Consider the following 16829-nt stretch of genomic DNA (forward strand, 5'->3'; position numbering starts at 1 on the left):
GGTCCAAACCAGCTCAGTTTTGGGTGGTTTTCACCCCAAATCACACTCATTCCCCACCCAGGAGCGGGAGGATGAGGTTCGGGGGTGCCCGATCCCATCTTTGGGGTAACAGCTCCCCTCATAAATCCTTTAAGTGATTTAACCCAAATATGGTCAAAAAAGTCTCATTTTCGGGGATTTTCACCCCAATTTGCCCTCATTCCACACCCTGGAGCGCTTTAGGGGCTCACTGTTGGGGGTGTCCCCCCCCCCATCCCCTCACTTGGTCTCTTCCAGCTGCTTCTCTCTTTAATAGTGCACAGAACCACGTTACAAAAGGACCCCCCCCGCCCCCCACTCCCCCCCCCAAATTCGGGGTCCCCCCCGTAGGGACAAAGGCAATTCTGGTGGGGGGGGCACACGAGGCACAAAGGGGCTGGGGGGGGTCCCATGCAAGGGTTGGGGGGCTCTTTCCCCCCCTCCCCTCGCACACCCCCCATTGAGGGGGGGCACCCCTAAACCCCTTCCCCCCCCCAAGGCCGCACTGCGGCCCCCCCAGAGCTGACCCCCCCCGACCCTGCTCAACCGTGGATGCACCCCCATAAATACCCCCCCGTGACCCCCCATAAATACATTTGCAAAGCAGTTAACAGCGCCCCCCCCTCTTTAGGGGGTGACCCCCCCTTTATTGGGGGGGCTCTACCCCCCTTTAATGCCCCTCCCACCCCATAGTCCATAAGGGGGGATCAAACCCCCCCATAATGGGGGGGGCTGTACCCCATGATTGAGCCTCGGCACCACACTCAGCGCCCCCCTAAATGGGGGGGGGCAGCCTTGATACCCCTTAATTAGGGGTTGACCCCCCCTGATTGGGGCCTGCACCCCCTATTGGGGTGCTCACCTCCCCCCCCATTGACTCCTATTATGGGAGACCCCATTTACCCTTGGGGGGGGGGTCACCACCGCTCCCCCCTCATTTTAGGGGTATCCCCCCCCATTGTTTTTACGAGGGGGGTGAATGTACCATAAATACCCCCCCCAAACCCTCCCCTAACCCGGCCCAGCCGCGTCTCCCCCCCCTTTACACCCCCCCTGCCCCCCCCTTTTCCCGCCCCCTCCCCCCCAATTTGGGGGTGTGTTTGTTTGGGGGGGGGGTCAGAGATGCTCCAGGCACCCCCGGGGGGGGCGGGGGTCAGATGGCCGTGTCCCAGAGCACTGCATGGGGCCTGCGGGCCTGGGGGGTGCCTGGAGGGGGGGGCGGGGGGGGGGGGGGAGGGGGTGGAGGTGGGGGCGGGGTTCTCCCATCCCGCCAAGCGGGGGGGGGCTGTGGAGGGGGGGGGGCGGGGAGGCTGTCCTGCTTGCAGAGCCCCCCCCCGCCCCCCCCGCGCCCCCCCCGCGCCTTGATCTCGGTGCAGACGCAGCGCTTGCGGTCGATCACCTCCTGCAGGCGCCCGTCCCGCGGGCGGGGGGGGGCGGCGGCAGCGGCGGCGCTCGGAGGGACCCCCCCGGACAGCGGCCGAGGAGGGGGGGGGGCAGCGGAGGAACCGGGAGCACCGGCGGGGGGCGCCCCGCGGGGAAAGGGGGGGGCTCCCGCGTGGCGAACGCCGGAGGTGGAGGCGGAGCGGCCCAAGCGGTGCCCGAGGGGGGAGTCTGGGGGGGGAATAAAGAGGGGGGGGGGTCGGTGAATGGGGGTTGTAACACGTACCCCCCCCATTAATGGTACCCCCCATGTGCCCACCTGACGGCCGCCCGCAGGCAGGGAAGGTCTGGCAGGGGAGGGGGGGCCCCGGCCGCCCCCGGGACCCCTCAGCTCGCACCGGGATCCCCGAGGGGGGGGGCTCTGCTGTACCTGTAAGGTCAAAGGTCAGCCCCGCCCACAAGTGACCACACCCCCGCTCCCTCCCTCTTCCATCACAACTCACGCTCAGCATCTTTCCCGCGCCGGTTGGGGGCGGAGCCTGCGCGGCGAGGGGCGGGGTCCTCTTCACGGGATAGGGCCGGGCTTCCGGAGGCCACGCCCCCTCGCAGGCTGTCGTAGGCTGGTGGGCGCTTCACGTGGGGCGGAGCCTCGGAGGCGATGGGTGGGGCAGGGGGGAGGGGCAAGGAGCCGAGCCCCGCCCCTCCGCGCTCCCGCCCCGCACCTGGTTGGTGGAGGGAGGAGGAGGGGGGCGGAGGGAGAGGCGTGGAGTGGCTCCGCGCGCGGGCAGGGGGCGGGACCTCGCGGCGAGGGAGGGGCAGGCGCGAGCCCTCGGAGGGCGTGGCCAGCAGCGGTGGGCGGGGCGTGAGGAGGTTGGGGAAGGGCGGGGGTATGGGGGCGTGGCCGGGGAATGGGGCGCGGCCGGGGAACGGCGGGGCGTGGCCGCCGAAGGGGGCGTGGCCGTGAAAAGGGGCGGTGCGAGAGAACGGGGCGGGGCCTCCATCCTCCCCCGGCGGGAGGGGGCAGCTCATCTCCTCATAGATGGCCTCGGGCTCCTCGGGGGGAGGGGCCGGAGGGGGCGGGCCCCCCCTCTTGGCACCGCCTCCCCCCGCCCTCCGCGCGTCCCCCACCATCTCGATGTACACAGGCTCCTCCCCCTCCGGGCCCCCCCCTCCCCCCCCGGCTTCCGAGGTGCAGGGGGGGGCCGAGAGCCGGGTCTGGGGGCTCCGCGATGGCTTCAGGGGGGGGGTCTGCCGCACGCAGCCCCCCCTTGGGGCGCCTGCAAGGGGGAACGGGGGGGTCAGCACCCCATAGCCCCCCCATAGCCCCCCCGATTCCACACCCCCCCCTTACTCACCGCCCCTCTTGGCTGGCGGCGCCTCCAGGCGCCCCTCGGGGGGTCCGGCGCGGGGGCCGTGGGGCCGCGGGGGGGCCCCGCTCTCGGGGAGCCCCACAGCGTGGCAGGAGAGGGAGCGCGGGGCCATGCCGGGGGTGCAGGGCCGGGGCCCCCGCTCCTGGGGGGCCGGAAGCGTCAGGAACCCCACCCGGAGCGGGCGGCGCAGGGAGCCCCCCCCGTCCCGAGCCTTGGATCTGGGGGGGGAGAGAACAAAGTGGGGGGGGTCAAGGGGTACCCCTCCAAACACAGGCATGGAACAGTTGGACCCAGCCATTGTAACCCCTTATAATGGGGGGGTTATGGAGTATGGGGTAACCTGAAGCCCATAGTGGGTTATGGGGTGCAGAGGGGGCATAATATGGGATGAGGGGGGACTACTGTGGTGTGCAGGGGGGGCTATTATGGGGTGCAGAAGGGGGTTACTATGGTGTGCAGGGGGGGTTATTATGGGGTGCAGGGGGGTTATTATGGGGTGCAGGGGAGTTATTATGGGGTGCAGGAGAGTTATGGGGTGCAGGGGGGGTTACTATGGTGTGCAGGGGGGTTATTATGGGGTGTAGGGGAGTTATGAGGTGCAGGAGGGTTATTATGGGGTGCAGGGGGGGTTACTATGGTGTGCACGGGGGAGTTATTATGGGACATGGGTGGGGTTATTATGGGACATAGGATTTATTATGGGATGCAGGAGCGGTTGTTATGGATGGCAGGAGATTATTGTGGGGTGCAGGAGGGGTTATTATGGGATGTGGGGGGATTATTATAGGATTCAGGTGGGGTTGTTATTGGTGGGAAGGGGGGGTTATTATGGGATACAGGGGGGCTATGGGGGGCACAAGGGGTTATTATGGGACATGGGGGGATTATTATAGGATGCAGGGGGGGTTATTATTGGTGGGGAGAATTATTATGGGATACACGGGGGGTTATGGGGGGCACGGGGGTTGTTATGGGACGTAGGAGGGGTTATTATGGGATGTAAGGGAAGGTATTATGGGATGCAGAGGGAGTAATATGCGACGTACAGAGGATTATTATGGAATGAGGGGGGGTTATTATGGGATGCAGGGGGAAGTTATTATGGGATGCAAGGGGGGGTTATTATGGGATGCACCGACCCCTTCCTGGGCTCCTCCTCGCGGGGGGGGGGTCTCCAGTCCTGGCGCCCTTTGCGCTGCAGCAGGTTCATGGCCGCGGGGGGGCGCTCCTCTCCCAGCCGCAGGAAGGCGGCGGCAGCGAGCTCCGACCGCTGGGGGGCGCTCATCGCTGCGGGGGGTGGCGGGAAAACGGTGGGGGTCACTCTATCCCCCCTCCCCATTGCCCCCTCCCCACCGCCCCCCCCCCGTTACCTGCGGCTCCGTTGCTTTACGGGGGGGGTTGAGGCCGCGGAGGAGGAGGAGGAGGAGGAGGGGGGGGGCGGATCTCCTCCCCCCTCGCCCCCCCCCCCACCTCCACCACCACGATCGAGGCCTTGGGCGGGGGCTTCACGGGGGGCGGCGGCCGCCCATGGCGGGGCTCTACGGGCCTGGGCACGGGGCGAGCGGGGTTAACCGGGGTTAAACGGGGCTCCGGACCCCCCCTCACCCCGTCCCCGCCTTCATCGTACCGGCCGCTCCCGCCTCCCGCCGCTCCATGGTGCTGACGCAGCGTCCGGCTACGCGGGGAGGACGGAAGCGGCACTGCCGCCTAGCGGCGCGGAGGAATCACTACGAGGAGGGCGGGGGTGTGTTTATGCGTTGATTGGTTGGGCTCGACGTCGTGTGCGTAAGCACGCCCCCACCGGACCGTGCGTCGTGGTATAAAAAAGGGGAGCACTTCCGGTTCTCGGCACTCGCGGCCGCAGCGAGCCGGCAGGCCGGTCCTGGCTCCGTGTCCGCCATGTTCCCTCCGGCCTCGCCATCGGGGCCGCGATGGAACCGGCCGCGGGTTCCTCGTCCCGCTGCCGCCTCCTCCGGCCCCGGTCTCCCCAGGGGCCTTCGAGGATCTGGTGCAGGTGAGGGGCGGGGAAATGAGGTGGAGTAGGCGGGGTTACGCGTGACCACGCCCGTTCCCATTCATTGCAGGCGCTGCCCCAGGAGCCCTGAGCGCTCGGTGGGGATTGGAGGACGAGAAGGATGTGTGAGCGGTGGGCGTGACCTTATGGTCTCCAGGGGGCGGGGCTTAAAGGGATGGAAATGGGTGGGGGTCCTTCATCCCCATCCCTAAAGGGTGGGGGCTTTGCCTGACCCCCATGCATCTACTTCCATTGCAGCGCTGGCAGCGGAGTGACCGCCGTAGGCGGCAGCATTGAGCAGGCCATGGTGAGGGGTCCGGGGGGGGGGATTGGGGGGCTCTGGGGTTGGGGGGGTGTGGGTGTCCACCGCCTCGTTTTAAATAAAGCGCGAGTTTTGCAGCCCGGGGGGAGGGTCTGTTATTAATTAGCGGTAATTAAACGGGGGGGTAATGAGGAGGAGGAGGTGGGATTCGAACTCGCGGCCGTGTGAGCGCCGCCATGATGGGAAGGGCCGTCTTGGGGGTGGTACCCATTGGCCGCCATCTTGGGAAGGGCACGGAGGAGCAAGCGCTGCGCGTCGCCATCTTGGAAAGGTGAAGCGTGATTGCCGCCATGTTGGAGGAGGTGTTCCTGCTGGCCGCCGCCATCTTGGTAAGGGCACCTCTCAAGGGGCGTGGTCTACACCGGAAAAAGCGTGTCCAACCGCCAGGATGAGGCCGCCGGAGGCAGCGCCGCCGCCGCCGCTACCGGGGGGGATCCTGCGGCGAGGGGGGGGAGAGCGCGGGGGAGGCGAGCGGCAGGTCCGGACCGCTCCATTGAGCCCTTAACGGGGGGGGGTCATGGCGGGGCCTCCCCCTTCACATCCCCTCAATTCCCCCCTTAGGTTCGGTTCGCGGTGGCGGGGCCCGGGCAGGACCATGAGGAGCAGCGCGGGGGGGAGGCCCCCTTGGCGACCCCGGTTCCCAACAGCTCCCGCGCGGCGGCGGCGGCGGCGCGGAGGGAGGGGGGAGCGGGACCGGAGCCGTTCGATGCCCCCCGCGCGGCCGCGGCCCTGCTCGGGAGCTCGTTCGCTGCGCGCTGCGCCGTGGGGGGGGCGGCGGCCGGAGGTGAGCCCATGGGGGGGGGGGGTTGTTTCTGTTTGTTTTTGTCTCTTCGTTTTAACCAAAATCCGCTCTTTTCACCCCATTCCGCAGCCATGAACGTGCCCCCCGCGCAGCGCCTCTACCGCGGGCTCATCAGCCTCGCTGTGCCCCCCCCGATGGGGCGCAGGAGGGGGGCCCTGCCTCAGATGGTGCCCCACAAGGTGAGACACCCCCCCCGCACCCCCCTCCCCCCCACCACGCACCCCCCCTGCCCCCCACTGTGTTAATCTCTTCCCTCCCCCCCCCCTTAGGTTCCCGGCCCTGCCATTGGCTCCCCGCCGGGGGGAGAGGGGGAGCCCTGGCTGCCCCCCCCCGCCCCCCTCGCTGACCCCCGGCCCCTCCCCCGCCCCCCCAGTGCCGCCTTCGTCATGTACCGGAAGCTGCAGCAGTGGGGGGCGGGCTGAGGGGGGTGGGGGTCACCCCCTTCTCCCCTTCCCCAATAAAGCCTCGTTTTCAAGCTCTGTGGGTGAGTCCATGGGGGGGGGGGGGGTCCGTTCCCATCAACCATTGCGGTAATGGGGGGGCTGGGTGTGAAAACTGCAGCTCCCAGAATCCCTTGCGGACCTGCGCATGTGCAGCTCCCGTAGGCGGTGCCAGGGCGTCGCTATGGTGACGGGGATACACCACGATGATTGGCGGGGAATTTGCATGCCTTTCAATGGTGGCAAATAGAGACTTCCCATTGGGCTGTTCCACTTGGGTGGGGGGGAACGTATGGGGGGCATGGGCAGGACCAAACTAGGGGGCAGCCACCTTCCGAATAAACAACCCCACATTGACCAATCACCTCCTTTATTCCCAACCCCCCCCCCCAGCACAGACCAAACCACCGCAAACACCCGCGGGGGGGGGGGTGAGGTTGGAACACCCCAAAATCGACGGGAGGGGGTGGTTGGACTCCCCCCTTTTGGCATCTTCTTTCGTGGGTGGGGGAGGAAAGGAGCGACGCCCTCCTCTCCCCCCCATTGGTGGCATCCGGGTCCCCCACACTTGTGGGTCGCAGGGGGGGCTCAGTGGGCATTGCCTTGGCCCTTGTGGAAGAGATAAATGGGCCTCTGGAAGCCTGTGGGGAGAAAGGAAGGGGTCAGGAGCACCCCAATCTCACCCCACACCCCCAGATTGTCCCTATGAGACCTGTACCCCCCCCTTTCACCCCATAGCCCCCCATCCGTGCCCCTGCCCCCACCTTTGGCCGCGTGCTGGGGGGTCCCCAGCAGCTCGTAGCTGTCGAACCCCACCTCGGGGGAGGTCAGGTAGGACGGGAACTGCTCCGGGCGCAGCCGGATCCGCTGGTAGTTCCGGTACGTGGTCTCCTATGGGGGGTAAGGAGCAAGGAGAGGGGTGAGCCCCCCAAAAGCAGTCCTGAACCCCCCAAACCAGCCCTAAATGAGCCCTGAATCCCCCAAAACCACCCCTAAATGAGCCCTGAACCCCCAAAACCACCCCTAAATGAGCCCTGAACCCCCAAACCACCCAACCCCCAAAACACAAAACCCACCTGCAAACAGCTCTGAGCCCCGCAAAACCACCCATAATGAGCCCTAAGGCCCCCCAAAACCAGCCCTGAACCCCCCTAAACCACCCCTCAATGAGCTCTGAACCCCATAAATGAGCCACAAATGAGCCCTGAACACCCCCAACCCCCCCCAAACGACCCCTGCACCCCCCCATTCATCCCCCCCCCCCATAACTCACGGTGAGCCCCTTGCGCTTGCGGTAGGAGGCCCAGGGCTGGGGCTCCAGCAGCAGGAGCCCCCCGGGCCGCAGGTGCCTGTAGGCCCTGCGGAAGAGGCGCTTGAGGCCCTCGTCGCCCCAGTTGAGCTGCACCCACTTGGTGAGGGACAGGCAGAGGACGACGTCGAACTCGGGGCGCTGCGCGGCCACCGCCTCCTCGCGCTCGGGGACGTAGTTACCCTGCAATGGGGGGGGTTGAGCCGCGGCTGCCTCGGGACCGCCCCCTGAAGCTCCGCCCCTCTCGAAACTCCACCCCCTTTGAGACCAAGCCCCGCCCTCACTCCCCCCCAAGTACGTAACGGTCCCATAGCCCTATGGAACGCTCATATATAGCCACAAATACCTGTGTAACCCTCAATGTGCTATATAATCACACACATCTCTATACAGCGCTCTCAATATCCTATATAATCCCCCCCACACCCCATATAACCCTCCCATAGCATTTATAACACCCCTGCATCCCCATAACCCCCGCACATCCCCATATAACCACCCCCATAACCCATATAACCCTCCCACACCCTATACAACCCCCCACATCCCCATGTAACCCTCCTATACCCAATATAACGCCTCTATATCCCCATTTAACCCTCCCACATGCCCTATATAACCCCCCATATCATATATAACTCTCCCACACCCCCATATAACCCCCCCATACCCTATATAACCCCCCCACATCCCCATATGGCCCCCCACACCCCACATAACCCCCCCACACCCCATATAACCCCTTTACATCCCCATATGGCCCCCCACACCCCATATAACCCCTTTACATCCCCACATAACCCCCCCACACCCTCATATAACTCCTTTACATCCCATATAACCCCCCCACATCCCCATATAACCCCTTTACATCCCCATATAACCCCCCCACCCCATATAACCCCTTTATATACCCATATAACCCTCCAATACCCCCATACAACCCCTTTACATCCCCATGTAACCCCCCCACACCCCCATATAAGCCCACACATCCCCATATAACCCCTTTACATCCCCATATACCCCCCCCACATCCCCATATAACCCCTTTACATCCCCATAACCCCCCCCAACCCCCCTGCTCCCCCCCCTCAGACCCTCACCGTCACGAACACGACGTTGTGCGGGAAGTCGGCGGCCCCGGGCCCGTCGGGGGGCAGGCGGGGGGCAGCGATGGGGCCGCGGCTGGCGAGCAGGGCCGCAGGGAACCCCTTCCTCCCCCCCCCTCCTGCCGCGGCCTCCCCCCCCCCGGCCTGCAGCTCCTCCTCCGACAGGTAATGCCGGATGTTCTGCCGGGCCGAGCGGATCAAGCCCCCGTCAATGTCCAGCCCCACGACCCGAGCGGGCCCCCAGCGCTTGGCGATGCTCAGGGTCAGGTGCCCAACGTTGCAGCCCACGTCCAACACCTCCTTCCCCGCGAACCACTCGGGCCGCATCGCTCGGAGCCGCCCGTCCTCGCAGTCGGGGTTCCGGTACCCGTAGTATTTGCAGTAATTCCCGTACTGGAACTTGCGGGCCTGGCGCCGAGGGGGGGTTTTCCCCGGGGGTTTCGGTTTCTCCGGTGGAGGCCGCGTCCCTTCCGATTTACTGCAAGTCCGTCGGCGCTTGCGGTGCCGGCCGGGCCCGGGGCAAGCGGCGGAGGCGGAAACAGCGGAGCACGGAGGGGTGCTGGAAGCGGGGAGGGCGTGCGGGCAGGCGGCCTCATCGGGCCCGGAGACGGACGCACCGGAAGCACCGGACGCACCGGAAGTACCGGAGGCGGCGCTCGCTCGCTGCTGGCCGCGGTGTCGGTGTCTCCGCCGGGAGGATTTGGCCGGGGAGGCCAAGCGGAGGCCGTCTCCCGGCGCGTTGAGGCTGAGCGGGTCGGTGATGTCCCGGGGCACCAGGATCTCCACCGGGTCCCGTCCGCGGGCGGGCAGCGGGGAGCTCTGCGGGGTGCGGGCGTTCAGGGCCCGGCTCACCTCCTCGTCCAGGAGGCTGTTGAGGTTGAGCGGGTCGAAGATGTTCCCCCCGAGCAGGAACTCGGACGGCAGCACCGGGCCGCACTCCGAGGCCGCCCGGCGCCGCCGCTTCCACGCCGGTTGCTTGGCTCCGCAGCTGCTCCGCCGCTTGCCCCCCCCAGCCGACCGGAAGCCGTTGCGGGGCCGCGGGGGCTCGGCCGCTTCCTCTTCCTCCTCCTCCTTCTTCTCCCGCCGCGCTCCGGCCCCACCGGAGGAGGCCGCTGGAGGCGGAGGCACCAGGAAGGCCTCAGGCTCGGCCGCCATAACGGACCGCCCCGCGCATGCGCGATGCGCGCCGGAGCCTCCGCGCATGCGCGCCGCCGCTAGGGGGTGCTATGCCCGGCGCCGCGCAGCCGGACCCCTCCGCGCCCGCCACCTCCCTCCCGCGATGGCAGCAGCGCGCCGGCCCGCCGCGCGTTATATAGGCGGTGGGCGGGGCCCGGCGGGGCCGCTCCTTCCCGGCAGGGGCGGCCGGCAGCTCGTACCCAATAGGAGGCGCGCCCTCGCGGAAAAAGGCCAATCAGAGCCCGGCGACCCGCGGGGCGGGGGAAGGATGGGGCTTGGTGAATACGGGGTGGCTGCGGTGAGTGCCTGCGCGACGGCGCAAACCTAACGGGGACGCGGGGAAAGGGGAGGGGAAGCGGCTGTGGGGAGCGGGGAGGGGGCGAGGGCCGCGGCGGCAGCGGCAGGGACGGGAGAGCGGGGGTACAGCGGCGGGAGAGCGGAGCAGGCGCGGTACGGACGCCAACGGGGAGGGGTCCTCACTGGCTTTGCGCATGCGGAGAGAGCCCTCCTCCCCCCACCCCCCTCCCGCGCGTGCGCGCTGCGATGCGCGGGAAAGCGCTGAGGTGGAGCCCGCGCCGCGACCGCGCCCGCACCGTCCGGACCCCGTTTTTGAGGTAAAAATCCCTCAAATCGGTCAACCCCCCCCCACTTTACGTCATAAAAACACGCACCCCCCTCCCCGCTCCCTCCAACGCCTCATCCCCGCACACAGCCGCGGTCTGCGCTCGAAGGCGTTTATTGGGAAGGCTGCAGAGGGCTCAGGGGCACTTGCGCTCCACGCACTGCTTCCCCCCCTCCTCGTACTCCTGCTTCGAGATCCACATCTGCTGGAACGTGCCCTGGGGGGGGGAGCAGACAATGGGGGGGGGTGGTTATGGGGCTGGGACCCACAGCGAGACCCCCCCATTGATCCTCCCCATGACACCCACCAGGGAGGCCAGGATGGAGCCCCCGATCCAGGGGCTGAAGCGCCGCTCCATGGTGCTGTTGCTGGCGATCAGCTTCAGGCGCATGCTCTGTGGGGGGGATTGAAGGGGTTATGGGGTGTGGGGCAGCGCCAGCCCCATAGATCACACCCAGATGGGGCTATGGGTCCCTTCCGTGCCCCACAGAGGGCCCTCACTGGAGGTGTCTTCTGGGACAGCTCCCGGTTGAGGCGGTCGGTGAAGCCCTGCAGCAGCGTGTTCCCCCCGGTGACAATGACGCTGCCATAGAGACCCTATGGGGAGAAAAGGGGGTACCTCTGCACCCCATACCCCATAGCGTCCCCCCATAGCCCTGGGCACTCACTGGCCTGATGTCGATGTCGCACATCCCGATGCTGGTGGTGACCACGTGCCCCACACCCAGCATCGTGTTCCCCGAGAGGCCCTGGGGGTGATGGGGGGGGGGTCAGAACGGGGCTGAGACCCCCCCATAAACACAAACACAGGAACCCCTCCCCCCAAACCTTGACGTTGGAGGGGTCAAAGAGCCCCTCGGGGATGCGGAGCCGCTCGGCCCCATAGTCCGTGTTGTAGCCGTTGGGCATCTCATAGTGAACTGTGGGCATCTGAGCGGCCACCCTGGGGGGGCAGAGCAAACAGGGGGGATATGGGGGGGGAACCCCCAAACCCCCCTCTATACTCCCCCCGGAGCCCCCAGCACTCACTGCTCGTCATAGGGGGAGTCTGAGACCTGCAGCACGGAGGCTTGGAAGTCCTGGATCACCTCCTAAGGGGGGGGGACACAAAGTGGAGCCCCTTGAATGGCTCCATGGGGCCAGGAACCCCAATAAGGGACCCAGGTGTATGGGAACCCCCCAATAAGGGACCCAGGTATATGGGACCCCCCAATAAGGGACCCAGGTATATGGGACCCACCCAAAATAGGACCCAGGTATATGGGACCCCCCCAATAAGGGACCCAGGTATATGGGACCCTCCAAAAAAATAGGACCCAGGTATATGGGACCCCCCCAAAATAGGACCCAGTTATATGGGACCCCCCCCAATAAGGGACCCAGGTATATGGGATCCCCCCAATAAGGGACCCAGGTATATGGGATCCCCCAATAAGGGACCCAGGTATATGGGACCCCCCCAATAAGGGACCCAGGTATATGGGACCCCCCAATAAGGGACCCAGGTATATGGGACCCACCCAAAATAGGACCCAGGTATATGGGACCCCCCCAATAAGGGACCCAGGTATATGGGACCCTCCAAAAAAATAGGACCCAGGTATATGGGACCCCCCCAAAATAGGACCCAGTTATATGGGACCCCCCCCAGTAAGGGACCCAGGGGTCAAAGAACCCTCATTAAGGGACCCAGACATATAGGATCGCCCCAATAAGGGACCCAGATAGATGGGACCCCCCCAATAAGGGACCCAGATAGGTGGGAACCCCCCAATAAAGGACCCAGATATATGGGACTCCTCCAATAAGGGACCCAGATAGATGGGACCCCCCCAATAAGGGACCCAGTTATATGGGACCCCCCAAATAACCCAGATATATGGGACCACCCAAATTAGGGACCCAGGTATATGGGACCCGCCCAATAAGGGACCCAGATAGATGGGACCCCTCCAATAAGGGACCCAGATAGATGGGACCCCCCCAATAAGGGACCCAGATATATGGGACCCCCCCAATAAGGGACCCAGATATATGGAAACCCCCCAGAATAGGACCCAACCATATGGGACCCCCCCAAATGAGGAGCCCAGGTATATGGGACCCCCCAAATAAGGAACCCAGATGTATGGGACCCCCCCAATAAGGGATCCAGCCATATGAGACCCCCCCAAATAGGACCCAGATAGATGGGGCCGCCCCATACGTTGCAGGTGAAGTTGTGCCAGGACTTGGAGACCTGCGGCAGCTTCTCCTTCTTCTTCCAGTTGGGGGGAGCCCCCTCCCGCACCGGCTCCTGGGGGCGGGGCTTAACTCAGGGGGGGCGTGGGCAATGGAAGAAGGGGTGGAGCCTAACAGCAGCCTTCTTCCCGATAGGCTACTGGCTAAGGGGGCGTGTCCCCCAGCAAGCCCCGCCCCTACCTTGGCAGCGATCATGTAGGGGGGCACGATGTCGATGTTCATCTCCTGGAAGAGCTCCCGGCACTGCATGGAGATGAAGTCCCCGGCCAATGGTGACTTGACGATGCCTGCGGCAGCCAATGGTGAGTGGAGGAGCAGCCGTGGCCCCGCCTCCCCTTCCCCAGGCTCCGCCCCCCGTCTCACCCTGCTGCAGGATGTAGCCGTCGTGCACGGGGATGGCGGTCGTGTGCGTGGCGCCGCTGTCCAGGACCAGCCCCGTGCTGCGGCCGTTGGCGAAGCTGCGCCCGCGCCGTCAAGGGGCAGCAACGGGGGGGGCTTGGGGTGAAACTGGGAGCCCCATAGGGCACCCCATAGAGTAGCCCATAGGGCACCCCATAGAGTAGCCCATAGGGCACCCCGTAGAGGACCCCATAGAGCGCCTCATAGAGCACCCAACCATGCACCCAAATGCCCCATAGGGCACCCCATAGAGCGACCCATAGACTGCCCCATAGAGCACCCAACCATGCACCCAAACACCCCATAGGGCACCCCATAGAGCAGCCCATAGAGCGCCCCATAGAGTACCCCATAGAGATCCACCCAAGGCAGGGTTAGGGCTTGGTGTGAAGGTGCCACCATTGGGCACCACCATTGGGTGCCACCATTGGCTGCTACCATTGTGCGCCACCATCGGGCACCACCATTGGGCGCCACCATTGGGCACCAGCATTGGGCGCCACCATTGGCTGCCACCATCGGGCGCCACCATTGGCTGCTACCATTGGGCGCCACCATTGGGCACCAGCATTGGGTGCCACCATTGGCTGCCACCATCGGGCACCACCATTGGGCGCCACCATTGGCTGCCACCATCGGGCACCACCATTGGGCGCCACCATTGGCTGCCACCATTGGGCGCCACCATCAGGCACCACCATTGGCTGGGGGGGATACGCGGTGAGCACGGCCGTCTTGCACAGGAAGAAGGCGGGGATGTTGTAGTGCTCGAACATGAGCTCCGTCAGCTTCTCCCTCTTGGCACGAGTGTTCCACTGTGGGGACAAGGGGGGGTCCCCAATGGGATGTGTGGGGTGATGTGGGGGGGGCAGTGACACCGGGGTTAGGGGGCACTGCACCTACCGGGGCCTCGGACATGAGGACGGGGTGGAGACCCGGCTCCGACTTGACGTGTTTCCCATAGGTGTGGTCCAGTATGGCCTGGAAGCACTCCCAGTCCTCGACTGGGGGCATGGAGACACGTGGGGAGACCCCAACCCCATGGTACCTTCCATTGGGTGACCCCAACCTCATGGGGGCTTCCATTGGGTGACCCCAACCCCATGGTGGCTTCCATTGGGTGAGCCCAACCCCATGGGGGCTTCCATTGGGTGAGCCCAACCCCATGGTACCTTCCATTGGGTGACCCCAACCCCATGGGGGCTTCCATTGGGTGAGCCCAACCCCATTGGGGCTTCCATTGGGTGACCTCCAACCCCATGGGGGCTTCCACTGGGTGACCCCAACCCCATTGGGGCTTCCATTGGGTGACCTCAAACCCCATGGGGGCTTCCATTGGGTGACCCCAACCCCATGGGGGCTTCCATTGGGTGACCCCAACCCCATGGTGGCTTCCATTGGGTGAGCCCAACCCCATGGGGGCTTCCATTGGGTGACCCCAACACCATGGGGGCTTCCATTGGGTGACCCCAACCCTGTGGGGGCTTCCATTGGGTGACCCCAACCCCATGGGTGCTTCCATTGGGTGACCCCAACCCCATGGTGGCTTCCATTGGGTGACTCCATCCCCATGGTTGCCCAATGGGGTGCCCCCCACCCCCCTGTGATGCCTCCTCCGGGTTCCCCATGGCCCTGGGGGGGTCCCCAAGGGGTCCCCACTCACTCATGCCGTTCTTGAGGGGCGAGAGGACCTCCATGCCCTCCCGGGCCACGTGCAGCGCGTTGGTGTCGATGTAATAGACCTTGCCCCCCTTCTTGTCCTTGTCCCCATCCAGCTCCAGGGCCACGTCCTCAGGGGACAGCAGCCCCACGGTGGTGGGGAAGTCCGCCTGTAGGCGCCCCATGGATGTGGGGTGTAGGTATGAGGGTGGTGGCCTTGGGGACAGCATGGCCGTGGGGATGGCACCATGGTGGGGACATTGTCCTATGGGTGGTGGCCTTGGGGACAGCATGGCCGTGGGGATGGCACCATGGTGGGGACATTGTCCTATGGGTGGTGGCCTTGGGGACACGATGGAGATGCCAGCACCATGGAGACACTGGGGATGTTGTGGGGGGGGGGGGGCATGCAATGGTGTGATGACATGTGATGGCATACGGTGACATGTGATGGCATACGGTGACATGTGATGGCATGCAATGACATGTGATGACATGCGATGATGTGATGACGTGCAATGACAGGACGTGATGGCATACAATGACATGCAATGACACGTGACACCACACAATGACACGTGACACCATACAATGACACGTGACACCATACAATGCCACGTGATGCCACCCACCTTGGGGCAGTCCTCCCCAGCGTACCCAGCACGCACCGAGAAGGAGCCGATGTCGAACACCAAGGCCCCGACCTCATCTGGGATGGGGGGGGACACACACGGTGACACCGGGACCCCCCGTTATCCCCCCCCCCCACCCGGTAACACAATGACCCCGCCGGCCACGCCCCCTCCCCGAGGCCACGCCCCCCTCCCCGAGGCCACGCCCCCTCCCGCGCCGTGTCGCCCCCTACCGCCGCCGTAGACCCCCCCGCTCATGGCGGCGGCCGCGCGTTCAGCACTGGACAGCGCCCGCCGGCCGCGGTGGGCGGGGCCAAGGCAGCGCAGCCAATGGGCGCCCGCCGTGCGCCGCGCGCGCTGATTGGTCGCCGCCGCAGACAATGCTTAAAGGGGCAGGCGCCGTTTTTGTTGTGAATAAAGGGGGAGGGGGGGTGCTAGGGTCTCTATGGCAACGGGTTTAAAGAGGGAGGGGCTGTCCTGGTCGCCATGGAAACAGGAAAAGGGGGACGGGACACCTCCGGTTTCCATAGAAACGTCCCGATAGAAAAGGGGGGGGTTGGCTGTTCCGTCGTCACCATGGCAACGGGGGGGGTGTATTTGTCAGGTTCCATGATGGCGGCTCCCGCTGTCACGTGGCGTGCGGCGCCGCCAATGGGCGAAGCCGTCCTGAGGGAGAGGGCGGGTGCAAGCTACCGGAAGCGGAAGTGAACCGGTGGCGGCGGCGGGGACTCGGCGAGGTGCGGGCGTGGGGGGGTGGAGCAAAGTGGGGCCTGTGGGGCCCTATAGGGCTCCGGGGCGATCTATGGGGCTTGGGACAGGGGTTACGGGGGTCTATAGGGGCCTGGGAGGGGTCTACGGGTGCCTATGGGACTGGAGGGGGTGTAAAGGGGTCTATGGGGGGGCCTGTGGAGCTCAGGACGGGGGTTATGGGGTGTCTGTAGGGGCCTGGGGGGGATCTACGGGTGCCTATGGGACTGGAGGGGGTGTAAAGGGGTCTGGGGGGGGGCTATGGGGCTGTGGAGCTCGGGATGGGGGTTATGGGGTGTCTGTAGGGCTGGGGGGGACTCTAAAGGGGTCTATGGAGCGTCTTGGCAGGTCTGTGGGGCTTGGGATGGGGGTTATGGGGTGTCCATGGGGCTGGGGGTGGGTCTATGGGGCTTGGGATGGGGGTTATGGGGTGTCCATGGGGCTGCGGGGGGTCTATGGGGCTTGGGATGGGGGTTATGGGGTGTCCATGGGGCTGCGGGGGGTCTATGGGGGTTAGGACAGGGGTTGTGGGGTGTCTGTGGTGCTCGAGGAGGGCTCTGGATAGTGCCAATGGGGCACCCAGGGG

At 65.5% G+C, this 16829-nt stretch overlaps 4 protein-coding genes across 4 annotated transcripts; 1 reads left to right on the forward strand and 3 right to left on the reverse strand.

Moving 5' to 3' along the window:
• Window positions 1-1316: 1316 nt before the first annotated feature.
• NYAP1 (neuronal tyrosine phosphorylated phosphoinositide-3-kinase adaptor 1) lies at window positions 1317-4506 on the reverse strand. Its single transcript, XM_061355286.1, is given in 8 exon segments — window positions 1317-1452; window positions 1455-1537; window positions 1540-1629; window positions 1718-1817; window positions 1870-2675; window positions 2754-2986; window positions 3908-4055; window positions 4139-4506. Coding segments are annotated over 7 exon segments (1497 nt in total). The 5' UTR covers window positions 4054-4055; window positions 4139-4506; the 3' UTR covers window positions 1317-1413.
• Window positions 4507-5492: 986 nt separating this feature from the next.
• On the forward strand, window positions 5493-6328 carry PPP1R35 (protein phosphatase 1 regulatory subunit 35). The gene is made up of 4 exons (XM_061355216.1): window positions 5493-5582; window positions 5666-5888; window positions 5976-6085; window positions 6176-6328. The coding sequence occupies exons 1-4, from the start codon at window positions 5493-5495 to the stop codon at window positions 6326-6328; spliced, it is 576 nt and encodes a 191-aa protein (XP_061211200.1).
• A 559-nt stretch (window positions 6329-6887) lies between these two features.
• Window positions 6888-9985, reverse strand: MEPCE (methylphosphate capping enzyme). The gene is made up of 4 exons (XM_061355327.1): window positions 8762-9985; window positions 7620-7838; window positions 7111-7237; window positions 6888-6987 (listed from the first exon to the last, which is right to left on the reverse strand). The coding sequence occupies exons 1-4, from the start codon at window positions 9968-9970 to the stop codon at window positions 6935-6937; spliced, it is 1608 nt and encodes a 535-aa protein (XP_061211311.1). The 5' UTR covers window positions 9971-9985; the 3' UTR covers window positions 6888-6934.
• Window positions 9986-10680: 695 nt separating this feature from the next.
• On the reverse strand, window positions 10681-15879 carry ACTL6B (actin like 6B). Its single transcript, XM_061355296.1, has 14 exons — window positions 15730-15879; window positions 15497-15573; window positions 14869-15034; window positions 14109-14209; window positions 13923-14020; window positions 13170-13264; window positions 12987-13093; window positions 12772-12861; window positions 11595-11656; window positions 11394-11508; window positions 11234-11314; window positions 11067-11162; window positions 10873-10959; window positions 10681-10782 (listed from the first exon to the last, which is right to left on the reverse strand). The coding sequence occupies exons 1-14, from the start codon at window positions 15752-15754 to the stop codon at window positions 10702-10704; spliced, it is 1281 nt and encodes a 426-aa protein (XP_061211280.1). The 5' UTR covers window positions 15755-15879; the 3' UTR covers window positions 10681-10701.
• Between the last annotated feature and the right edge of the window lie 950 nt (window positions 15880-16829).

This window comes from Neopsephotus bourkii, unplaced genomic scaffold (genome assembly GCF_033783945.1).
Source record: "Neopsephotus bourkii isolate Nb327-2 ecotype Australia unplaced genomic scaffold, CSIRO-AGI_Nbou_v1 NB_89, whole genome shotgun sequence".
NCBI lineage: Eukaryota > Metazoa > Chordata > Aves > Psittaciformes > Psittacidae > Neopsephotus > Neopsephotus bourkii.

Bases quoted from the DNA above. Each gene is read 5' to 3' on its own strand.
- PPP1R35 (XM_061355216.1), top strand. From the start codon at position 5,493: ATGAGGCCGCCGGAGGCAGCGCCGCCGCCGCCGCTACCGGGGGGGATC. The intron at 5,583-5,665 runs GTCCGGACCGCT...TTCCCCCCTTAG, and splicing joins GCGGGGGAGGCGAGCGGCAG to GTTCGGTTCGCGGTGGCGGG. The intron at 6,086-6,175 runs GTGAGACACCCC...CCCCCCCCTTAG, and splicing joins CTCAGATGGTGCCCCACAAG to GTTCCCGGCCCTGCCATTGG.
- MEPCE (XM_061355327.1), bottom strand. From the start codon at position 9,970: ATGCGCGGAGGCTCCGGCGCGCATCGCGCATGCGCGGGGCGGTCCGTT. The intron at 7,238-7,619 runs GTGAGTTATGGG...TACCCCCCATAG, and splicing joins GCAAGCGCAAGGGGCTCACC to GAGACCACGTACCGGAACTA. The intron at 6,988-7,110 runs GTGGGGGCAGGG...TTCTCCCCACAG, and splicing joins CCCCCAGCACGCGGCCAAAG to GCTTCCAGAGGCCCATTTAT.
- ACTL6B (XM_061355296.1), bottom strand. From the start codon at position 15,754: ATGAGCGGGGGGGTCTACGGCGGCG. The intron at 14,210-14,868 runs GTGAGTGGGGAC...CCATGCCCCCAG, and splicing joins GCCCCTCAAGAACGGCATGA to TCGAGGACTGGGAGTGCTTC. The intron at 12,862-12,986 runs GTAGGGGCGGGG...CCCCGCCCCCAG, and splicing joins CCTACATGATCGCTGCCAAG to GAGCCGGTGCGGGAGGGGGC.